Source organism: Pseudopipra pipra, chromosome 1, assembly GCF_036250125.1.
Source record: "Pseudopipra pipra isolate bDixPip1 chromosome 1, bDixPip1.hap1, whole genome shotgun sequence".
NCBI lineage: Eukaryota > Metazoa > Chordata > Aves > Passeriformes > Pipridae > Pseudopipra > Pseudopipra pipra.
The window spans coordinates 101,331,215-101,353,150 of NC_087549.1; the positions used below are offsets into that span (position 1 = coordinate 101,331,215).

The following is a 21,936-nucleotide window of genomic DNA, read 5'->3' on the forward strand; positions in this document are numbered from 1 at the left end:
TTTACATGTCTAAACAAAAAGTTGTTCTTTTTTTCTTAGTAGAAGCCTGAAGTGTGTATACTGGAAAATACAACACTGACCTTTGACTGGGGGAGGGACAGAAGAGAAGGGAGAAAAAGGGAGTGAGAACAATGAAGCAATATAGTTCTGCCTTTCAAACAGACAGGCACCTGTGTCAGCACACCCTGGAAACTGTTTAGACCTTTGGCTTCTGGGCATGGCAAAATTTGGTCTTCACTGGCTTCTCTTGTGTCTAACATTATCTCTTTTCTTTTTGCACTGGTAAGTTGAAGCATTATGTTATTAGGGACAAAAAGTTACATAACAAATCATTCACAATTTGCGGTATGCAGCATCATAAAGTGACAGTTCTGTTTACCTGCTGTAAGAATATCTGGTTTTCAGTGGTGGTTCTTATACTTCAGTTCACTCAAAGATACTGATTTCTGGCATTGACTGCAACTCTTTGAGTGCAACCATCCAGCCAATTTCTTATCCGCCAAGTGGTCCATCCATCAAGGTCATGTCTCTCTAGTTTAAGCGACCAGGATGTCATGTGGGTTAGTTACCTGCACAAGTCCAGGAAGATGACATCTGTAGAGAAGCAAGATTCAGGATGGGAACAGTTCCAGGCATGGAGAAAAGCATACAGCAATTGGCAGGACTTTCATATGGACTTTACTGTTATTATGTAGTTTCACTGTATTCATGCTACACAGTGCACAACTGCACATGCCCAGGCTTCCTCCTCCCCCTTTTGCCTGTGCGCTGTTCTGATTTGCTCCCCCATTTATCTGTCTGATAGCCCACCCGATGTTCTACCCCCTTCCCCTGGCGGGACGGTTAAGAATCAGGCGCACGCCTGAATAAACAAGTCTGCTTGCACCCTTCCTCGTGTCCTGTCCCCTCTTCCCTTCGGACCCGCAACAGACATACGTCAGTCTTCCCATATCTACAGCTGCTGTAACCCCATCATAGAAGGCCACTAAATTTGTCAGGCACAGTTTGCCCTTAGTGAAGCCATATTGCCTGTCACAAATCACCTGCATATTTTCCATGTGCTTTAACATAGCTTTCAGGAGGATCTGCTCCATAATCCTGCTGGATATGAAGATGAGACTGACGGGCCTGTAATTCCCTGGGTTGTCTTCTTTCTCTTGTTAGAAATGGGCGTTATGCTTCCCCTTTTCCAGTTAGTGGGAACTTCACTGGGCTACCATGAGTGGCTTAGCCACTTCCACTGCCAGCTCCCTCAGGACCTACATCTGATGTATGTCATAAGGTCCAATAGACTTGTCCATGTTCAGGTTCCTTAGGTTGTCTTGAACCTGCTCTTTTCCTACAGTGTCTGGGTCTACAGTGTTGTCTTTCCAACAAGTATTAGGATGGTTGAAATCTCCTATGAGGACCAGAGCTTGTGAATGTGAGGCCACTGTTGTCTTTCTGTAGAGGGCCTCATCCACACTGTCCTCTTGGATGAGCAACCTGTAGCAGCATTGTAATGTCACCTGTAACTGCCCTCCCTGTGCTCTCCATCAGCTTTTGATCCATCCCCAGGTGGAACTCCATGCACTCCAACTGGTCATTTATATAGAGGGCAACACCGTGTCCTTGTCTCCTCTGCCTGTCCTTCCTAACAAGCTGATATCCTTCCATTCCAACGCTCCAGTCATAGGAGTCATCCCACCATGTCTCTGTGATGCCAATAAGATCATAGCCCTGCACAGTTGTATTGTTTCTGCTTGTTTTCTTCCCTTTTTTTGGTTTGTTTTGTTTTGTCTATTGTTTTGTTTATCTCATTTTGTTTTGGGGTGTTTTTTTCTTTAGGATGGGGAGCCAGTTAAAATGGGAGTAGCAATGACAGATCTTGCTACTGGGCTGTATACATATGGAGCAATTATGGCTGGTTTACTTCAGAGGTATAAGACAGGAAAAGGGCTGCACATTGACTGCAATCTCTTGTCAACTCAGGTAGGAGTTTTAAAAAAATTTCCTTTTGTTTCCTTATGTTTGAACCTAAACCTACCATTTGGACACAAATTAATATGCATTAGTTACTACAGCTAATGATGACAAATAATAATGACACTAATGGCATTCCTTATTCTGCCACTCTGGTAGTGACCATTTTATATGACATGGTTATAGTTACTGTTGCATTAAGTTTGGCTTTCACTTTTTACATGTTCTTGGAAAACACGGGTTAATCAAGGTTTATAATATCTCTGAGATTTTAACAGTTGTAGTAGGTGATTTGAGATAAGACAAGTATAAGTGGTGAAACTGGTTTGGGGCCTTGGCACTGGGCAGTGTTAGTATCAGTGTGGCTGAATAACTTGAGCAAAATCACCCAGAGTAATCAAGTATCACCTAAGTTTCAAAGTAATGTAGTCCAGGAAGTCTGCCTTTTGGCTCCGGGAATTAAAGAATAAAGTAAACTTGAAGATGCAGCATTTTTTCTAGACGTATTGAAGACAAAATTGTTTTGATCATGAAAGATATACCATATACTACAAATAATGAGAACTTTAAATTTTCTTTGAACACTTAAGCACCAATGGTGCAATGATTTATAATTTGTAAAAAGAAAGTGATGTTGGTATGAGCTGCGTGTTATTGGATGATGTCTTGCTGATGTAGGTACTTGCTGGTACCAAACGGGTATTTTTTGCAGAGGAATTTTTGTTTATGTTTTAAAATGTGCATCAAAATTATATGAAGTTCTAATCAAAGCTACTACAGTGCTCCATTTTTTTCATCTTTATTCAGTTGTATTTGTCTTCACATTGTATCTGTCAGTACAGTTGAGAGATGACAGTGCCCATTGTGCAGGTGGGCCAGGTGTGAGCAGGAGGTTGGACAAAATGATCTCCAAATGTTCTTTCCCACCTATATCATTGTCTAAATACCTTCCAAAATCAGATCTGGAAAGGAGGGGAAGCCCTTGCTTAAATCAACAAAGAAATTTTCATTTGTTTCAGAACAAATGTTTGTAAGGACTGAATTTAATTATACGTAAATATATTTGTAAATAGTGTGTCTGCATTTGAGAAGTGTAATAAGCAGTTTAGAAAAATATTTTAAATGTATGTTAAATACCTTTTAATAGTTAGGGGATTTTATTTTTAAGATATTGTAGTGTTCCATATTATGGCAGCTTGTCCTTGATCTTTTTCATTTCTAATTTTATTAAAAGGATTTCTGTTATTTTTTATTAATGTATTTTGGTTTTGTTTGTTTGTGTTTTGTTTGTTTGTTTTTTTAATTCCTTATTCCACCGTTTTTGGCTTTTTTTTTAAAATGAAACTTTCTTGATTTTTATTAGATATTTTATCAAATGCTGAAAGTAAAAAGAGTTGAAGTTAGGTTTTGCTGTAGCTCTTGTATTTCAGCTTGGTACCTCATTTGTCTTTAGAATCTTTTTTCTTGGTTAGGATAGATTTAGCTCTGCAAAAAAGTGTTCTTATATTGCAGAATTTCTGTCTGAACTTCTACACATTGTCCTTTAGGCCACTCACTGGGATACATAGGAAAGGGATTGAAGACCCGGATAAATATTAGTGAACAAAGCATGGGAGGTGGTGTTTGTCTTCTATATGCTTAGCTTAGCTGAAAAAGTACTAAGTGGTGAAGGGAAGGTTTAGTAGTTTTTTGAGATTTTCAAACAAAATTGTTCCATGCTTGTTACCAAATTATAGTTGTCTAAAAGTTATTAACAGGTAATTCCATACATGCACATTCTCATTGAAAAATAGGTGGTTTTATTTACTTCAGTGTTGGATAAATTAAACTCAAATAAGTTGGTATTTTGGAATAGTGTATGGGTATAAAATGTTATTCAGAAAATGGTGCTTTTTTTTTAGATAATCCTGTTACTTCAGTCCAAATTAATTTTAGGGTGTTGGCCCAAGACTGCAATGAGAACATATATTCAGTTGGAAGAAATGTTTGTAGATGAGGTGCTAGAGTACCAAAAATAAACCCATGTGATCAATTCTATTAAAAAAATGTGTTAAAATGAATGAAGTAAAATGTAGCTGACTGCTGAGCCTCCCTCAGAGAGAACATCTAGTTTTTCTGGTTAATTTTCTTTCTTTTTGCAACACTGGTGGTTATTTGTAAGTATTTAAGGGTGAGTTTAATAACAGTAGCACAAATCTGAAAATTAAATAAGTAAATAATAAAATTGCTCTTACAGGACTTCTGGTGGTAATGGGTTTTTTAAAGGAAAGTTAGACAATTACTGTGATAAGATCCATGCTTTGACAGGGATTAGGGTTTTACATCCAAGCGAAGATACCTAAAACTAGCTCCTCCTCATGTGATGAATGTTTAAAAAGAATGACCTTTAGAAGTTTCTCATGGATGCTGCCAAAACTATAAGGAACCTAAAGTTGTAGACTTTTGGTTTGTTAGATTCTTGTTGTCATTGATTAATGATGGGATCTAGAGGTCAAACAGATGCATCATGATAACTTTTCCTTCAGAATGAGTTTCATTGAAGTGTAATATTTTTTAATGAGAAAAAAGGAATTTTCTGTGTGTAAAACAAAAGCGTTACTGAACCATCCTCCTATTAATAGTGTTGCAAAAGCAGGGACTTGTATGAAACTTTTTGGTTTTGCCAGCATTTCATGCACTGAGCTAACCTAGGAGTGTACTTGCATCTTTTGTCCAACCCTTTGTTTTGAACTGAGAATCGTGAAGCTGGCCAATACATATGTCTTCATTGGTCAGTGTTGATATCTTTGATTATGTCAGAAAGGAAAAAAAACCCCAGGAATTAAGGCACTCAAATAATTAGAAAATCGTGAAAACTGCATGGTTTATTTTATAGCAAAAAAACCTAGCATGTACATGCCCATCTATATCTGCGCTATCACTTTTCTGCATGCCTTATAGGATTGCAAGAGGATTTTTTTTTTTTTCCCAGAGGGTAGGGCTGTAAAATGCTTTTGATACTAATTTCCTGCACAGATATGCAAATGACAAAGAGCATTGAGCTGAATTCAACTGCCAATGAAAGTGATCTGAAGCTTTTTAAAGAAATATCCCACTGACTGGCAAGTTAGTTTTGTATTTAACTGGTCTGTGCAGCACCAAATTATCAAGTGAAATCCTGTTCTCTGAAGTGATATTATTTTTAATATCTTAAAAAAGACGTCTTTCTTTCAAATTCTGTGTAGCAAACACTTATTGCTACCCAAGAGGATTTCTTTTCCCATAACAAAATAGGATTCTATGATTTTGTTGACAAGAGATACAGTGACTCCTAGGATGTGGTTTTGCAGTGAGCACTAACTTTCTATATCACTCATCTATAAACTTTTAACCCATGTTGTACAATTCCTTTGAAATTTTTGACTTTTAGATGATTCATAGTTGTCAGCTCCTGACCTTTCAGCATTTAAATAGTGTCCTTTAGATGATACTAGTACATAAGAAGGAAGTGGGTTTTGGATTTGGTTCCAATTATGCAATTGTGCCTTTTCTTCTGTTGTGGCTTAAAAAAATCTCTTGGAAGTTTTAATATCCTTCCTTATTTAATTACAACCAGGCTTCAACAAATACTGTAATAAGTGGGTTTCTTTTGGATTGAAAATCTGCAAGAAGTATTTTACATTTAACATTTCTGCAATTTTGAAGTGTATTTTTTCCCAGATTCCACAGACAGGATAATGTCGTTAATATTCTTTGTATTATATGATTGTTCATCAGGCACTTCTCTGCTTCTAATTACTATGTTTTGGTTTGTATTTGCCATAGTAAACTCTTAATCTTCTTAAAATTTCGAAGTGACCCTAAGAAAACCTAGAAAATTGGTATAAATTATTTTCTATATTCCATCTCTGTGCTTAATTTGACAGCGAGTTTACTCAGGTAATGATGAGGTTTAAAAGCTATTAGTTTTTGTTTCTGCATCACATTTTCTTGAGATCACTGTGTTTAAGGCTTATCTATTTAAGGTGCTTTTAATGCTGTCTATTCAGGGCTTTCAAGGCATGTCTTTTACAAATTATTGGGTATGGGTGAAACTGGGAACAATTACATACTTCCTGTAGGACATGTATGGCATCACAGAATCCCTGAGCAGTAAGTTGTATGACGAATATCAATCTTGGAACTTAAATACTGCTCAGGTTCTTGACTGTATCTTGTTCTCTGCTTGCTGACAGTCGTGAGTTGACTGAATACAGAAAGAAAATCTTTTTAAGAGGTCATTGCTTCTGGTGACTTTGGAGGCCAACTAGGAGGACTGTAACAGAGTTGTCTTGTTTTGGGTATGGTTTGAGTAAGTGGGTTTTTACAAGGTTATAAAATGTCATCTTTGCAAAACATTGTATTCTTAATCTCCATCATAATAAAAAATTGAGTATGTGCTATATGGAGATGTCATCTTTTTCACTGTATAGCTCCGGTACTGGAATAAAATCTGAATTAATACGAACATTTCTTTAAACATCTACTGTGCTGTAAACTCTTTTCTTGGCCACAATTCTTAACAATTTCCACTGAGGACATCAGTGTAACTAAGAACAGAACTTATCCCTCTGGGTTTTAAACAGCCAGTATTTGATTGAATAGACCAGAAGACCATACTAACATGGCAGTAACTCAATTTAATATTGGCCTCTGTGGTATGTGTGTTACGATTTCTAATGATTAGTTACACAGTCATTGGTAAAATATACTCCAGCTTGATCTTGGCTTTATTTAGTTGCTTTCTTTACTCTGTAAACAGAGTACATATTCAAAGTGCAAGGGTATTTCTTCTTTAGCTGCTACCTGACAGTAAATTCTCTGTCTTTTTGTGTTCACTACCATTGTTCTGGTATGAGATTGAATGAGTTGCAGCTTCATCTTCTATGTTGATCTGCCTCTGTCATCAATTAGAGAAGGACTAGGAAGGAGACGGAAAAAATACGCCCCTTTATTACTAAAAGAAAATAAAAGTGGCTGTCTGGAGTGGATAGGGGAGAGAGTTTGAAGACAAAGAAGGACATTTCTTTTAATGAGTTTATTATTTAGATGACCTTTAAATAAGGGTGTAGTCTTGGAAATGGAATCAAGATGTTTATTACCAGCAGATCAGGAATTGTTCTGAGTATTAGGAGGAGGATAACCTGGGTAGTTGAAAAGAAAGGGGAATGATTTAAGCAAGTGTACCCCAAGAGCTCACCTATCCCTCTAAACTCATAGAACTTTTTAGAAGTCATTCTATTAAGTTGGTCAAATTTGGATAGAAGCTTTTAACACATTATGTGTTATTTGTTAAGCTAAATAGCAAGTAAAACGTTTTACCTTGATGGAAGAGATTTCAATTTTACGTAATGGAAAATTTTAAGTTAGGAAGATAACTGGTTGTTATGTGCTGTTGAACCTCTGGAAATCTAGTAAACCTTAACAAGTATGGCATTTTGGGTTATGCTAATGGAATGCTAGCTAAGGTTTAATACTGCTTGGTTTGATTACTTCAGAAACTTTGTTCTCTAGTCCTTTCATGAGCCTTGTTGCCCTTCGCTGGACATGCTCCAGCACCTCAATGTCCTTTTTAGAGTGAGGGGCCCAGAACTGAACTCAGTACTCGATCTGCGGCCTCACCAGTGCCAAGTACAGGGGGATGATAACTTCCCTAGTCCTGCTGGCTACGCTATCTTCATACAGGCTGGGATGCCATTGGAATACCTGGTCACACTACTAGTTCACATTGAGCTGGCTGTTAACTACCCTCAAGTCCCTTTCTGATGAGCAGCTCTCAAGCCACTCTTCCCCAAGCCTGTATCATTGCATGGGATTGCTGCAACCCAAGTGCAGGACCCAACACTTTGCCTTATTGAACCTCAGTCCTTAGCCCACTGTTGAGTCTGTCCAGGTCTCTCTGTAGAACTTTCTTACACCCGAACAGATCAACACTCCCATCCAACTTAGTTTTGTCTGCAAATTTACTGAGATTGCACTCAACTCCCATGTCCAGATCATCAATAAAGATATTAAATAAGATTGGCCCCAGTACTGAGCCCTGGGGAAGACCGCTAATAACCGGCCACCAACTGTATTTAGCTCCATTCACCACCACTTTCCAGGCCCAGCCAATCCAGCCAGTTTTTTACCCTATGAAGAGTCCACCCATCCAAGCCGCGAGCACCCAGTTTTGCTAGGAAGATGCTGTGGGAGACAGCGTCAAATGCTGTAGTAAAATTTAGAAAGACTACATCCACAGCCTTTCCCTCATCTACTAAGCTGGTCACTTTGTCGTAGAAGGAGATCAGGTTGGTCAAATGGGACTTGCCTTTTGTAAATCCACGTTGGCTGGGCTTGATCGCCTGGTTGTCCTGCATGTGCTGTGTATCGGCTCTTAGGATGAGCTCTTCCATGACCTTGCCCGGAACCAAGGTTAGGCTGACAGACCTGTAGTTCCCCAGATCACCCTTCTGACCCTTCTTGTAGATGGATGTTACATTTACTAATTTCCAGTCAGCTGGAACTTCTCCAGTTAACCAGGACTGCTGGTACATGATTGAAAGTGGTTTGGCAAGTTCTTTCACCAGTTCCCTCATTTCTCTGGGATGGATCCCATCAGGGCCTATAGACTTGTGCGTGTCTAGTCAAAGTTCAGTTATTTGTAAAAATGCTTTGCCTTGCTTGGAATGAATATTTGTAGTATTATATTTCTCTGATAAACATATGTGAAGTTATTTTCATTCAAGCTTACTCTGTAATAAAACATTTTGGTTTTTTGTGGTACTACAATATTTTTTTTTGATTAATTAAAGAGTAACTTCCTTCTTCAGGGTATCACTTACAAATTTGTTGCCACTGTTCAAAAAGCATTATCATGCAGAAGTGCCATGTCTTCCACTCCAAACTCATTGGTAATACTCAAGTCAAATAGAACTTTGGACCACATTTCTCTGACTTGCATTCTGTTTAACAGCTCAGTAGATGAACCACATCTGCATTGCAAACAGCATTAAAATGCTCAAAAAGTCATTATGGGCATTCATTAACGCTGCAGAGGCACAGAAATACATTCTTGCACATTGCAAAGCATACTATTTAAAACATTTTGTTCCATTGCATGGATTTGTTTCTTCCGTCATCCCTGTAGTGCATTAGCACCAAAGTATTTAATGGGCAGTGACCGGAGATCCTTCAGTGTTAGAAATAATGCCATTATTCTGCTGAGAAAATTACTGTAATGAACGGGAGATTTGGCTGTGATAATAAGGGTGGAATATTTCTCACACATTTCTCACACAACCAAATAGACATAGCTTGTTTCTGTATGTGCCTCCTTATGTATCAAATTAAAAATCTAGCAATCTACCTCTTTATACTGCTGCAGCACAAGCTGTTGAAATTACTATTATATTTTATGTTTATATCTGTTCTAAGATCAAAATTACATTGTCAGGAGTAGATAAACTACTTAAGATTCTTTTTTCTGTGAAAGTGTTCACGCTGATAAATGTGGAGACAAAAAAGAAGTGTTGTAAATAGTTAGGTGTATGCATATTTTCATTGTAAATGGCTCTGTTCCTAATGATAAGATCAAAAGTGAAAAGTATCTCAATACAACTTCTTTTGGAGGTTGACAGCTTTCCACTTCTGATTAAAGAAAATAATCCTTCACAAAATGTATGTAGCATCCAATTTGGAGCCTCTGGATACTACCTTTTGCAAACAAGAAGAAAAATTGCTATATTTATTCTGATGCTTGTCTTCACAGGTAATTAAGCTTTATGTGGGCAAAATCTGTCTGCATTGCATTTTTATGCTTTCCTGTTTCCATTCTCAGCTGTCAAATATGGCTACATTTTTTAGAATAGAAAAGAATCATTTAGGTTGGAAAAGAGATTTAAGATCATCAAGTCCAGTTGTTAACCCAGCACTGCCAAGTCCACTGCTAAACCATGCCCTTAAGTGCCACATCTTTTAAATACTTCCAGATATGGTGACTTCCCTGGGCAGCCTATTTAAATGTCCAAGAGCCCTTTCAGTGAAGAAATTTTTCATGTTATCTAATCTAAACCTCCTTGGTTTAGAGACCATTTCCTCTTGTGCTATCACTTGTTGCCTGGGAGAAGAGACTGACCCCCACATGGTTATAGCCTCTTCTCAGGTAATTGTAGAGAGTGATAAGGTCCCCTCCAAGCCTGCTTTTCTCCTGGCTGAAAAAAAACCAACCAGCTCCCTTGGTTACTCCTTATAAGACTTCATAAGCTTATAAGACCCTTCATCAGCTCCATTGCTCTTATCTGGACATGCTTCAGTGATATGGAGAGAGGACAGGGAAATCTCTGTGTCATAAGTCCTGTCTGCTGTGAGGCCTGTTTCTCTCTCTCTCTCTCTCTCTCTCTCTCTCTCTCTCAGTTCCTCATACTCCTCAATTTACTCACCTCCTCTTGGAGCTCTGTTACTAAGCGAAGAAGTTTCTCTACCTGGGTGCACCTCCCACAACTCAAGTTGGTCTATGCTTTGTAAGTCTGCTTGCAGTTCTTTGCATGAATAGAAGCCACTCTGAGAACTTGATCTGTGCTATTTTCTAAACAGTCAATGAAATACAGCCAGATATCATTGCATAGAATTAAAACCCTGTTAAGTTGTAATATGTATTATATGCATAGGTTCTCATTGGTAAAGGTTATAATTAAGAAATAATATAAGAAAATGTGTTATGGTTTTAAAAAACTGTATAAAATGTAGCAGAATAAACTTTTTGTAAGTTGCATTTTGCGTAGACTTTGTAAAGCTGAGCATAATATTTCAGTGGATGTATATTCTTTTTTCAGAGACTTAAAAACTTAAGGAAATAACTGTAGAAGTTTATGGTCAAGGTTGTCTGATATGTCTATTACCGGCATCTGATTTCAGTTATTAGAACTCTGCCAAAGTTTTAACTGTTTTGGCTGAATTGTTCATGTCATAGAATTGCCAGAAAGGGATTTGTTTTCAAAGTTACTTTTAAGATGATTCATCTGTTTCCAGGATCATGTTATGGGAAAATACATTGATAGGCTTTTTTCTTTTTTTTTTTTTTTCCTCCTCCTGAGAAACTCAGTGCCTTAATTTTTGGATTTTGCACTAACTTTGGAGTTCTTGGTATTTTTAACCTGAAGATTATCTTTAATAGATTTTTTTTTTAAGTGATGAATTCCTTAGAGATGTTCCTGTTTTATTATGAAGCTGACATAGGATTTTTTTAGTGATTAAAGTATTATCTTTCTTTACACTTTCAGAAAAAAACTGATTAGTATTTTATTTTAATCAAGAAAATGAAATTTATTCTTCCTTTTAAAATGTTTTTCTTCAACTGGAGTTAATTTAAAAGAAATGGTTTTTTGTTTCCTTTTTCTCTTTAATGCCAGTGCTGTCTAGTAGATTCTATGGTCAGGATTTTGTTTCTTATCCTTCACCTAAGATTCATCTGAATGTGTGTAAGTTTATTGGTTTTGTTTCTTTCTTTGTTTGTTTTAATTGGAGACTGAGGAGAGCTAGGATAGATTTAACACTTAACACTTACTTTCTCTTGAAACTCTGTGCTGAATTGTATATATTTTTGAAATTTCAAGTCCTAGATCTGTTGGTTGCATCAATCTTTGCTATTGTTAATACTAATTGAATCTTAATCAGGAGATGATCTCCATGCTGTGGGAAGCACAGAAGCATTCACTCTGGTCTTTTATAAACTCTAAATAGCTCATTAAAAAATAATTTGTAGATCAGTTCTTTTTTGTTGTTGCATTTCACTGAACATAGCAGTTCTCTGTGATACAAATGCATTGTGTTTTTGAAGATGCCTCGGTTTCTATGTTTATGTAGTCTAAACTGGTTTTTTTAGAAAGCAAAAGGTGTTATCAACCATCATTTTCACGCTAAAAAAGTATCTACGTAACTATGTAATTTAAAGTCTGTTTTGCTCTTTTTATCTATCTTTCCCTCTGATAATCCATGTTCGATATAGGGTTTTCAAATGCATTACCTTTGTTTTTCTCATTGATTTTTTTTTTCTATTTTATTGGTTTTGGTTCATTAAGCACTGCCTAGCACATTATTTGTGTGACTGTGTGATTCGCTGTGTATTGTTTGGTCAGGTGGCTAACTTGAATCATCCAGTCCCACATGCTGCATGTGATTACTGACAGAGTTGGATACCTGCCTAAGTGTCTGGTTGGAAGGCACCGAAACAGGACACAATATGAGACCTGTTTTAAAATTGTAGATATTTGTCATTAAAGATTTGATTTTATCTTTACAAGATTGTACTTGTGACTGGGATTATGCCATTTACTAATGCTTCAGTACCAGGAGTTTTCTTTTGTGAAGGGTGAATTCATAAAAATTTCCTGGAGGTTTGCATTAAAAGAAATCAGCATCACTGGGAAGAAAACAGAGCACACTGTTCATAACGTGACCACAGACATTTTCTAAAAGACTCTTTAATAGTAAGCCTTGACCTACTTGATAGTAGTTTTGCATTTTTTAGTTACCTTTTGCAGTCATTCATGGAAATTACAAATCACTGGTTGAAAGCAGCTATGGTACTACTGGCTCTTAAAGGGGAGAAAAAAACCTGTGTGGAGAGGCATTGTGGAATTATGGGACAACAGTTGTGAATTCGAAAGTCCAGACCTACTGCCTTGCCCAGATATAAGGACACCACTGATGAGGCAGTAAAATCTTGCTTGATGGTGGGCAGTGGCTTTGCTGTACATTTGCAGGTGGGAATGTATGCTTTGCCTATTGGTTTATGTCACTCTTGAACTGACTTTTAGATTCTGTAGATCTCTCAGCTCCAGGCTAGATGGGAGGCCCTTACGTGCCCAAACATAGGGTGGTATGTGTTGACAGCTCTTGAGAATGCTGTGGTTTCCTGCTGGACCCCTCTGTGATGGGCTGCCTTGAATTGTCGCAGCTGTCTTGCCTCTGCACAAGACTGTGGTTCCTGCTACCCAGTTCATTCTTGCAGGGGTTTGAAACACAATTCCCTGCCTAAAAACTGGTAGAACAGCACCATTCATTGTGGTGCAGTGCCACATCCTGAAACTGATGGGTCAAATGCTTAGAAATCGCACAATTAACTGGAAGAGTGGATGTTTCTTCTAAATGGAGTGAGGTTTTCTTGGTAGAGATAGAGGTTTTAGGTTTTAATGTTTGTGGGTTTTTTGGTTGTGGTTTTTTTTTTTTTTTTTTTTGTTTGGTTTGGGTTTTGTTTGTTTGGGTTTTTTGTTTTTTGGGTTTTTTTTAATGAAAAAATGACTCAAGAAGCAAGAGCTGGGAATCATCCTGTGCATGTATCCATGGAGGTAGCTTCAATAAGGGCAACCAGGGATAACTGCAAAAGAAAAATTAATGAAACTTGAATTTTGATTTATTAGTGTCAAACTATTTATTGCAACATGGAAAGGGGAAAATATTTAAAATCAGTCATTAGGTAAATACTAGTATGGGATCAGTGATTTTAAGAGACCTTTTTAGTGTGTACCAGATGTGAATTGTGGTCTTGTGTTCACATTTTTCTCATGTAAAGATTTTTTTTCCATGTCACTAGAAGTATGGAAAAAGTGTAAATGGAAGATTATTGGCCTTTGCACAACAGAAGGCAATGGAATTTTCTAGAATGATTTTTTTCTACGAAGTTACAAATTAATATTTGTGTTACTATTCTGTAGAATAGCATAAAATAAGTTATCTTATTTTGGTTGTAAAATGCCTGTCTCAAAGTTCCTAAGAGTCAGTCTACATGCTTACTTTAAGAAAAAATAAACAAGAATGAGAAAAAAGTGAATTAACTTGGCTTAGAGTCAAAGCCTTGTTAAGATAAGTGGCAGGATGGAGACAAAAAATTGGAGGGAGAAGAAAGTAAAGAATATAATTAAAAAGTTATTTTCTCTTCTTTCCAGTTACCTGCCTTCTTTTGTTATTCATATACACTTGTTGAAATTGCATGCAAATGATTGATTGACTCAGCAAACTCATTGTAATAAATTATGTTTGATGTGCTATCTTGAAAAAAATCTTTTGAAATTCTGTCTCTTTTCTTTGTCTACTGACCTTGTGGCTTTTAATATCTTGTTTCCCATCTGTCTGATTCCATCATAAGCTGAGCATAACTTTTCAGACCTTAATGCAGCTCTCTTTTTGTTCTGGTTTAAGTAAGTCTGTAACACAAATATGTGATTTGGCCATCAACAGTAATATTAGAAAGGAATGTTGAAATATGTGTTCCCTTTATTGATGTGAAATAAAGAAACACTTATCTGTAGATATTTGATAATACATATTTACAGTGCATAGATCTGTCCCTGCAAGCAAATGAATACAGAGATGTCTGTATCGTTGTATTACATCTGCTTTAATGTTACAAGTTCAAAGGTTACTTTTAAGGATTAATTCTTAATTAAAGGAGAAAAGAAATGGGTCTATAGAGTTTCAGGAAAGCAATTTTAAATGTAGATTTAAAAATACTTAGCTGAATATGTCATACAGATGTACCTAAACTGCAATTTGAGAGATTGATTGTTTTATAGATAGTTCTGCTGCAAGAACTGTCTGTAGCAGTGAGGTCCTGAGTCTTGAATTACAGGGGAATTTGAAGAAGTAGACTTACATTGTTGAAAACCTTTTTTTTTTCTAAGGATATTATGTCAGTAGAAATGTTTGGTTGGGATGTCTTTTTTGTACTTATAGGTCAGCAGTTTGCTTAACAACTGGAAGGTATAGGTAGATAAATTCTTTGTGTTCTTTATAAAGGACATAAATTGTTTATGCTGAAAGGTTTTTCTGGATGGTGCCTTTTTAGTGGGACTATATCTTCGGAGAGACCAAAGACAGTGAAGTGAGCCAGAAAGAGAGAGAAGGAAAAAGCATGGTAGTTCTAGGGATGTCTGTAACAGTTTAATGGGACACTAGAAACAGAATCGTGTTTTAAGTTTGCTGAACTTGTCAGAAAGTTATTATAAATGGGCCAAAAAGCCTTAGAGTTCACTCAACTAAGTGTATTCCTACGTGAAACACAAAACACTGAAATGTTTACTTTGATGTGGTCTACATAAATTTATTTGTTTGGTGATAATACTGTGACTACTACTAATAATTATTTTTGGCTGGCTAATTTGACTATGAACAAGATACCCAACTCAGAGAAGGAAGTCAAAGGGAGTCAAAAGACTTAATGATTTATTGAAAAAACAATAATAAGTAAACCCGTGTCATACGCTACATAGGCATATGCATTCAAGCAAGTGATCAGTACATTGACTGCAATGGAATTATTCTTCATACTAAGTAGCAAGTTGAACTGAGACCTTGATATAGTCTAAGCAACTGTTAGTCCCAAAATTGCTGTCTTCATAATCACAGTGTGTTTCATTCTATATTGCTGAGGAAATCTGTATTGCAAACCAGAGGAAGAAGTTCTTTCTATATACGCCCAGATCCATTTCCTTAACTGCAGAGATTTTCTTGGGGACCAAAGGAGAGACTAGATATTGTTCAACATTTTAGCTGAATAAAGTGACAATGGGCTATAACAAGCTGCAGTGAAATTCAGCTACAAAGTGTTTTTCAACACTACTCAGTAATAAGGAATTTTATTTGTAGTTAGTATGTCTATATATATATATAACTTTTGTCAGCGGTGAAGCTCTTTTTTGCTCTATATATTCCTAGGTTTTCTGATGTACAGAATCACTGCATCTATGATTTACAGTTAAATGTTTGCTTTAAATGTGAGAGTGACACATTCAAATTGCCTTGTTAGAATATATGAAGAAAGAAGAAGAAAATGAAATGGCATTCTTTTTTTCTAGAAATTCTGATATAATTCACTTATTGGAATATGAATAGTGGACTCTGAATTAATTACTACATAATTTGTTTTAGATTAGACTGACTAGTAGGCACAAAATAGTGTAAATACTTTGATCATCATAGCAAATTTCTTCCATCTAGAGGAAAAATATGGAGAAAATAATATTTTTGGAAAAAAATGGTCACATGGCCTACTGTTTAGACAAGCACTTGCATTTACTGGTTAACAGTATAAAGCTACTAGTTAACAGAATAAAATAAGTATATTGTGTCTGGTGAATTAGTGATAATGATGCATGGTAACTAATGCTTTATTGTGTTACTTGGCTTCAGATATAGTTGTGCACTGTATTCTCTCAAAGAATTAAGAATAAAGAATCTGGCATTGATTATAACAGAACCACTGATTTTCATGCATTACTGCATTACATAAATGTTCACTTTTTTTTCCTAAAATATAATCACGCTTACAAGATATATATTAAACCCCTCAAATTCTGGTTACTAAATTAGCATGCCATATTTTCCCTAAAGTTAATATTTTTCTAGTTTTGCTGTCTGACTAATAACTTGATAAACCTCTCCTTATCTTCTAATGACAGATGACTTATTAAGGGCTACCACTTAATTATATTGCAGAACATGTGGGGAGCTGAAGAATTCAGAAGTATTTTCCATAGCTTGGACATGTAAAATGAGAAGCATAGGAGAAACCAAAAAGATAATCTTGTAACTGAGAAAAAGCCTTTGTGATTTAAGCATGAGATTGAGGTTCAGGAAATGGTGAGTTCTGTCCCACAAATCCATCGTGCTTTGCACTAGACTATGGACAAGACACTGATTTTTATTTTGCTGCAGTTGACCATTCTGCCAAATATTTAGGGTGATACTGTCTTATCTCATAGGGTAGTTTAATACTATATGTGTCTAGCATTACTAGTGTTACAGGGAATGTACTAATTTTTGAGTTTATTGAGTTGTACTGAAACAAGCACTTCCATGATATAGTCGTAGCCTGAATTTTTCAATATTAAAAAGTGTACATAATATATAATATTTAAAGGATACTTTTGTGACATAAATATTTTAACTTATGTATCTAAAGCACATAGAAGTAGACAGTAATCTCAGAGAAGTTTTCAATGAAGTTTCAGCTTTCCTGAATACTATACTTTTTCTCCATTTCCAGGTTGCATGTCTCACTCATGTAGCAGCTAATTACCTTAATTGCAAAATTGAACCAAAACGCTGGGGTACTGCTCATGGGAGTATTGTTCCATATCAGGTAAGCAGAAAGCATTAGGTTTTTTTTTCTCTTGGAATTCATTATTTTGTGTATTATGAGATTAGGAATTGACTTTTCCCATAACTTGCTGTAGTCTGTAATGTATCTGTGTCTAGGTACGACAAGGTTCTGTTGTTCATTGTCATTTCTGCATTTTCTATGTTTCTTCATCTGCAGTAGATTAGTAACAGAACACTGAAATAGATCAAAGGTGTTTGCTGAAACTGGATGACTTTAAAGCTAGCGTGATGGCTTGATTGGTTTTCACCTGACACAGAAACCTTTTTTTTAAGGTCTGCCTGACTCCCATACCAGTTATAAACTGAAATCTTTTCCCTCTGAATTTTGTGAGACTACAAGGTTTTATCTTGCGAGTCTTAAAGAGCAGTCTGAATGACGAAGATAATCTGTCACTTCTACATATTTGTCATTTTCTATTGATTTGGCTACAAATCACTGCCTCAGTGAGACAACAGGTTGACAAAAGGAATTAACCAGACCTCAGATCTCCTCAGCAGAGTTCATACTCTGCTACATCTAATGAAGGGTTGAAATTCCTTAAAATAACATGACCTTTATCATATAAACAAGCACAGGGAAAAAAAAAAAACTAACTTCAAATTTTATGCTACTTTTGGGCAGTACAGGAAACTCTTCCAATAAACAAAAACTTTGTTCTTTTCTAGCTGTTCGTTTTGTGTTCATGATGGAGATCATGCTAACTTATGGAGACTTGGGCATATATTTAATTTTGAAAAATCTACTTTTTATTTAATATTTTTTTTTGTCATGTTTGCAACTAGGTAGGCAGAGCCTGTATTTCTCAATTTCTGGCCAGAGACCTTTAAGTCCCCAGAGGGGAAGTTTCCAGCATTTGTCTGGGAGAACTGCACTGCTGAGTTTCTTTACCATCTCCTTTCTTTTTAGAGAAAGTGAGGGAAATTCAGTGTATTGTCCTCCCAGTGGTGAAGGTGGTGGTGATCATAACTGAAATATTTCCTGCTTGTGGCCATATATACTCTGAAGCAAAAATTTTCTGTCATTGCGCAGAACACTATCACTAGTTACTGTCACAGCCAGCCCTCCTCAGGTTTAACACCAAAATGAGTTGTTTTTGTAAGAACTACTTGATCTAGGAGACTGTTTCTAGTGCTTACCACTGCATAATCAACTGTCTTGTTAAGAATTATCTGCAACAGATTGCAAATGTTCTCAGAGCAATGGGGAGATGGTGTGGCTCTTCCTGAAAGAATGAGTTTGGTCCTGCAGTATTCTTGTCTCAAGTGTAGTGGAGCACAGAAGTTACTGTGCTCCCCTCTGGGTGTTATGGTGTGGCAGCATGGCTGTGTTTTCTAGAGCCAGCTCTGCATGACCTAATGTAACCAAGAAACAAGAAGTTGCATTCTGCTATGTTTCTGTGATGCGACCTTTTGGTGCAAACCTTTTTGAACTTTGGTATGTTGAAAGTATAAAACAGATCTGAAGTGTCCAAAGTTTGCATAAGCAAACCCAAAAACCTGACTAAACAAAACATTTTGCTTCACCATACTGCATTTGGCTGAATAACTGAAACTTGCATTCTTTTATGTCCTTTTGGCCTTTGTTTTTCCACAGTCATTATTACATTCATTGCGTATCCTTTCTTTTTTTCATAGAAAGTTCTCGAGGTATAAAAAATTTGAGGAGACTGATTTAGATGTCTTCTGATTTAATCTAGATTAGTCATTATGTAAATAACTATTTTTTTTAAAAAAATACCCTGTCTAAACTATGGTTCCTGTTTTTCTGTATGCTGTTTCTGTAGTAGGTAATAGAAATATTACCTCAATATTATAAACCATTTTAATCTGAATTTTTTTGTTCATAAACCAGTAATTAGGGTGGATTTACTATGGGTGGAGCTCTGTGTGTGTGTGTTTATGGCTTGTCTGTTAACATTCCATCAGCTAGCATGGTTGTAATTCTGACTGTAACCATAAGAATATTACGGTTTCTAGTGGTGTTTTTTTCCATTTACTAACATAAGATATACTTAGATTCCAAAGCTCTTCATAAACTTGAGTTAATCCTCACTGTTGCTATTGTACTACTTTTATAGTTTCTGCTGTAGCACATTTGTAATAAAGTTTAGAACAAAACTCTGAAACCTGACTTTCATTCCTCATCCTAGTTATCGAATATAGTCTTTTGTTTACTAAACACTGTGACTATCACAATGCTAATTTTTACAATTTTTTTGTTTCAGGATATTTTATGCAAGTGAATTACAATTTATTCAAATAATAAAAAACATTTTAGAAAATTTTTTGTATATTTCTATATATTTCAGAACAAGTAGGTTGTAGCAAACTGCTACGGAGATTTTTTTGTTTTTTTTTTGTTTTTTTTTTTTTCCCTAATGTCCTTAACTTTATTTTGTTTTCCTTTACTGTATTTTGAGTTTTTACACAAGTAATAAATTATGAAGTGATACAGAGCCTGCAATCCTTCTAAAAAGTGTCCAATTTTGTTAAATCATGACATATCAGGTAAACATGAGGTCCTCTTATAGATATTAAAAAGGAAAAATCAAAATAACTGAACATCATCTTTCAGTGTGACAGATGTCTTATCAGTCACACTAGAGTTCTGACCAAAATAATAAAAAAATATTAAAAGCACCCTAAATATGTACATAAATAGTACTTTTTTTTTTACAATTGTTACAGTAATTGTTCTAGTGCTCTACCGAACACATTTAGTAGTGTATATTGAATGTAGCTTTTATTTCATTAAGCTTAACTTAAAAAATTTTGTTCCAAATATCTTTGCAAATGTCTCTATTTTTTTTTCTGCTTACAAGGTCAAATTTACCTTTGACTGTATCTCTTTTATTTCACTGGATTTACCTATTGCTTCTTGACTGAAAAACTAGCAGCATAATTTGTTCCTGAATGTGTTCTCTAGATTGACTTTTAGTACTTTTCCTTGTATTTAAAAACATAAAAATTGAGCATTAATGGGCAGATGCGTTTTCTTCTTCCTGTAACTAATAAGATGCATAACAAAATCTATTTCTGCTCTGATCTAAGTTTGGTGTGCTAGGACTTTCATACTCTTTTAAGTTTTTTCTCATTTGCTGATAATGTGCTGTCTTTGTAGCACGATCAGCTGAAATGTCTGAGTTTTCAGTTTTGCGTGTTCATCACCAGAACCCAAAGGAAAGGATTTGAACTGCTTTGGGGTGTACAATGTCTTCCAGGGTTCCAGTAAAGCTGTCTGCAAAAGTTTGCCGTAGATTTTCCATGGAGGTGAACTTTGCAATGTGCCACAAAGATGAAGTACTCTAGATTCTTATCAATCAAAATCAGAAACAGTTTATTGAGTCCTGAAACCTTCATGAGAAGTTATCTACTTGGAGATTATCTGCTGTTTAATCAGAGCAATGTAGTTTGAATAGGTCACTCTTATGATACTGCGTGTGATCAGATCCCAGTTTGCTTGGTTTCAAGTGTTTAAACACAAACCTTGAGTTCTGGGGTGTATCTTAGATGTAATTAGTAAAATTTTTCAAAACCAGTTTCTGCAGTGAGACACCTTGTTTAGCAACAGCTGCTCCATGATTATCTAGAGTTAAAAAAACATCCGGTTTATGTAATTGTGCTGAAAAGTAAAATTGTCTTACTGTCTTTCATTTGGGGTGATAAAGTCTTCCCTCATTCTAGTGGTTTCAGCAATGTAGCTTTCTTGTCTGTACCAAGCATCAGATCTAGACAATCCCATTTTCTGCTTTCAATTGGCTAACTTGGAATGGATATTCATTCTCCCGAGAAAGTGTGTCTAACTTGAATGTTTACAGGATGTTTCCAGTGGCAGCTTATCACCCTGCCATCAGACACCCTGAGCAACTGGGCAGCACTTTCAGAGGCAAACTTTCAGAGAAAGGTATAGGGCTGTTTTCTCTTGGGCCATAATGATGGAAGTCTATTTAAAAGCTGAGAAACCAAGCTCATACAGATATCTAATGAAAATGATATTATTTGTGTTCCAGATTTGGTCCTAAGACTCACAAGGTTTTCTCAAGTATACTTTAGTATATTTTCATAATGTACAAAGAGCACAACGACTCTGAATGGAAGTTGAAAACATGAGACATTAAAGAAACTATTATTTTAACCACTTACCTTTTCTGTTGACTGACCTACGCAGTCATAATTCATCAGACCCAACACTAATGTTTTTTGTATTAAAGCATCACTTATATTCTTTAAGCATCAACTTTCTTTTGTGCTAGGCATAAAATTTCCTTCATATGAGGAAACTGTCTTGGTTTCAAAGGCATTGAAATGTGTTATGAAAACCGAAGCATAAGCTCACAAGGAAGTGAAAGGTATGAGGTATTAGGAAGATTAAGATAGTCAAAGATACAAATATCTCTGCATTATTTTTATCATGTGCATCTCATACTTTTTGGTCATGGAATTTTATACTGTCCAGGAGTCTTACAAAGAAAATCCCACTTGTGTCACTTGTGCCTCATCACAGGAACAGAGAAATGCAATAAGTTATCAGTTACCTGATTCATCTGGCAGAGATTCTTTTCACACAAAGGCATAGTGTGCACCAAGTTTTTAACTCAGCTCTGGAGAATCTCTCAGAACTTTTAATCTCCTTTTTTTTTTTCTCTTCCAGTGGAGAGGACAGCAGAATAATGTCAGTCATTTAGAAATTTCAAACTGCTTATTCCATGCAAGAAGGGTGATGTGTAGTCATTTTCTTGTCTGTCCTTCTGTGATTTTATTGGACACTTCAGCAGTTAATGAGTCTTGGAATCAAAACCAACAAAGAATAGAATTTGG

The 21,936-nt window shown here is 36.0% G+C and overlaps 1 protein-coding gene across 3 annotated transcripts in view; it reads left to right on the forward strand.

The window, feature by feature from the left end:
- The window catches only part of SUGCT (succinyl-CoA:glutarate-CoA transferase), a 313,399-nt gene that overhangs the window by 43,758 nt on the left and 247,705 nt on the right, over positions 1-21,936 (forward strand). For 2 of the 3 annotated variants that reach the window (XM_064668265.1, XM_064668271.1), the window contains 2 exons: positions 1,828-1,971; positions 17,003-17,098. In XM_064668265.1, the coding sequence (XP_064524335.1) occupies positions 1,828-1,971; positions 17,003-17,098 (240 nt within the window). The remainder of the gene's footprint in view (positions 1-1,827; positions 1,972-17,002; positions 17,099-21,936) is intronic. The other variant, XM_064668278.1, reaches the window with a different exon arrangement.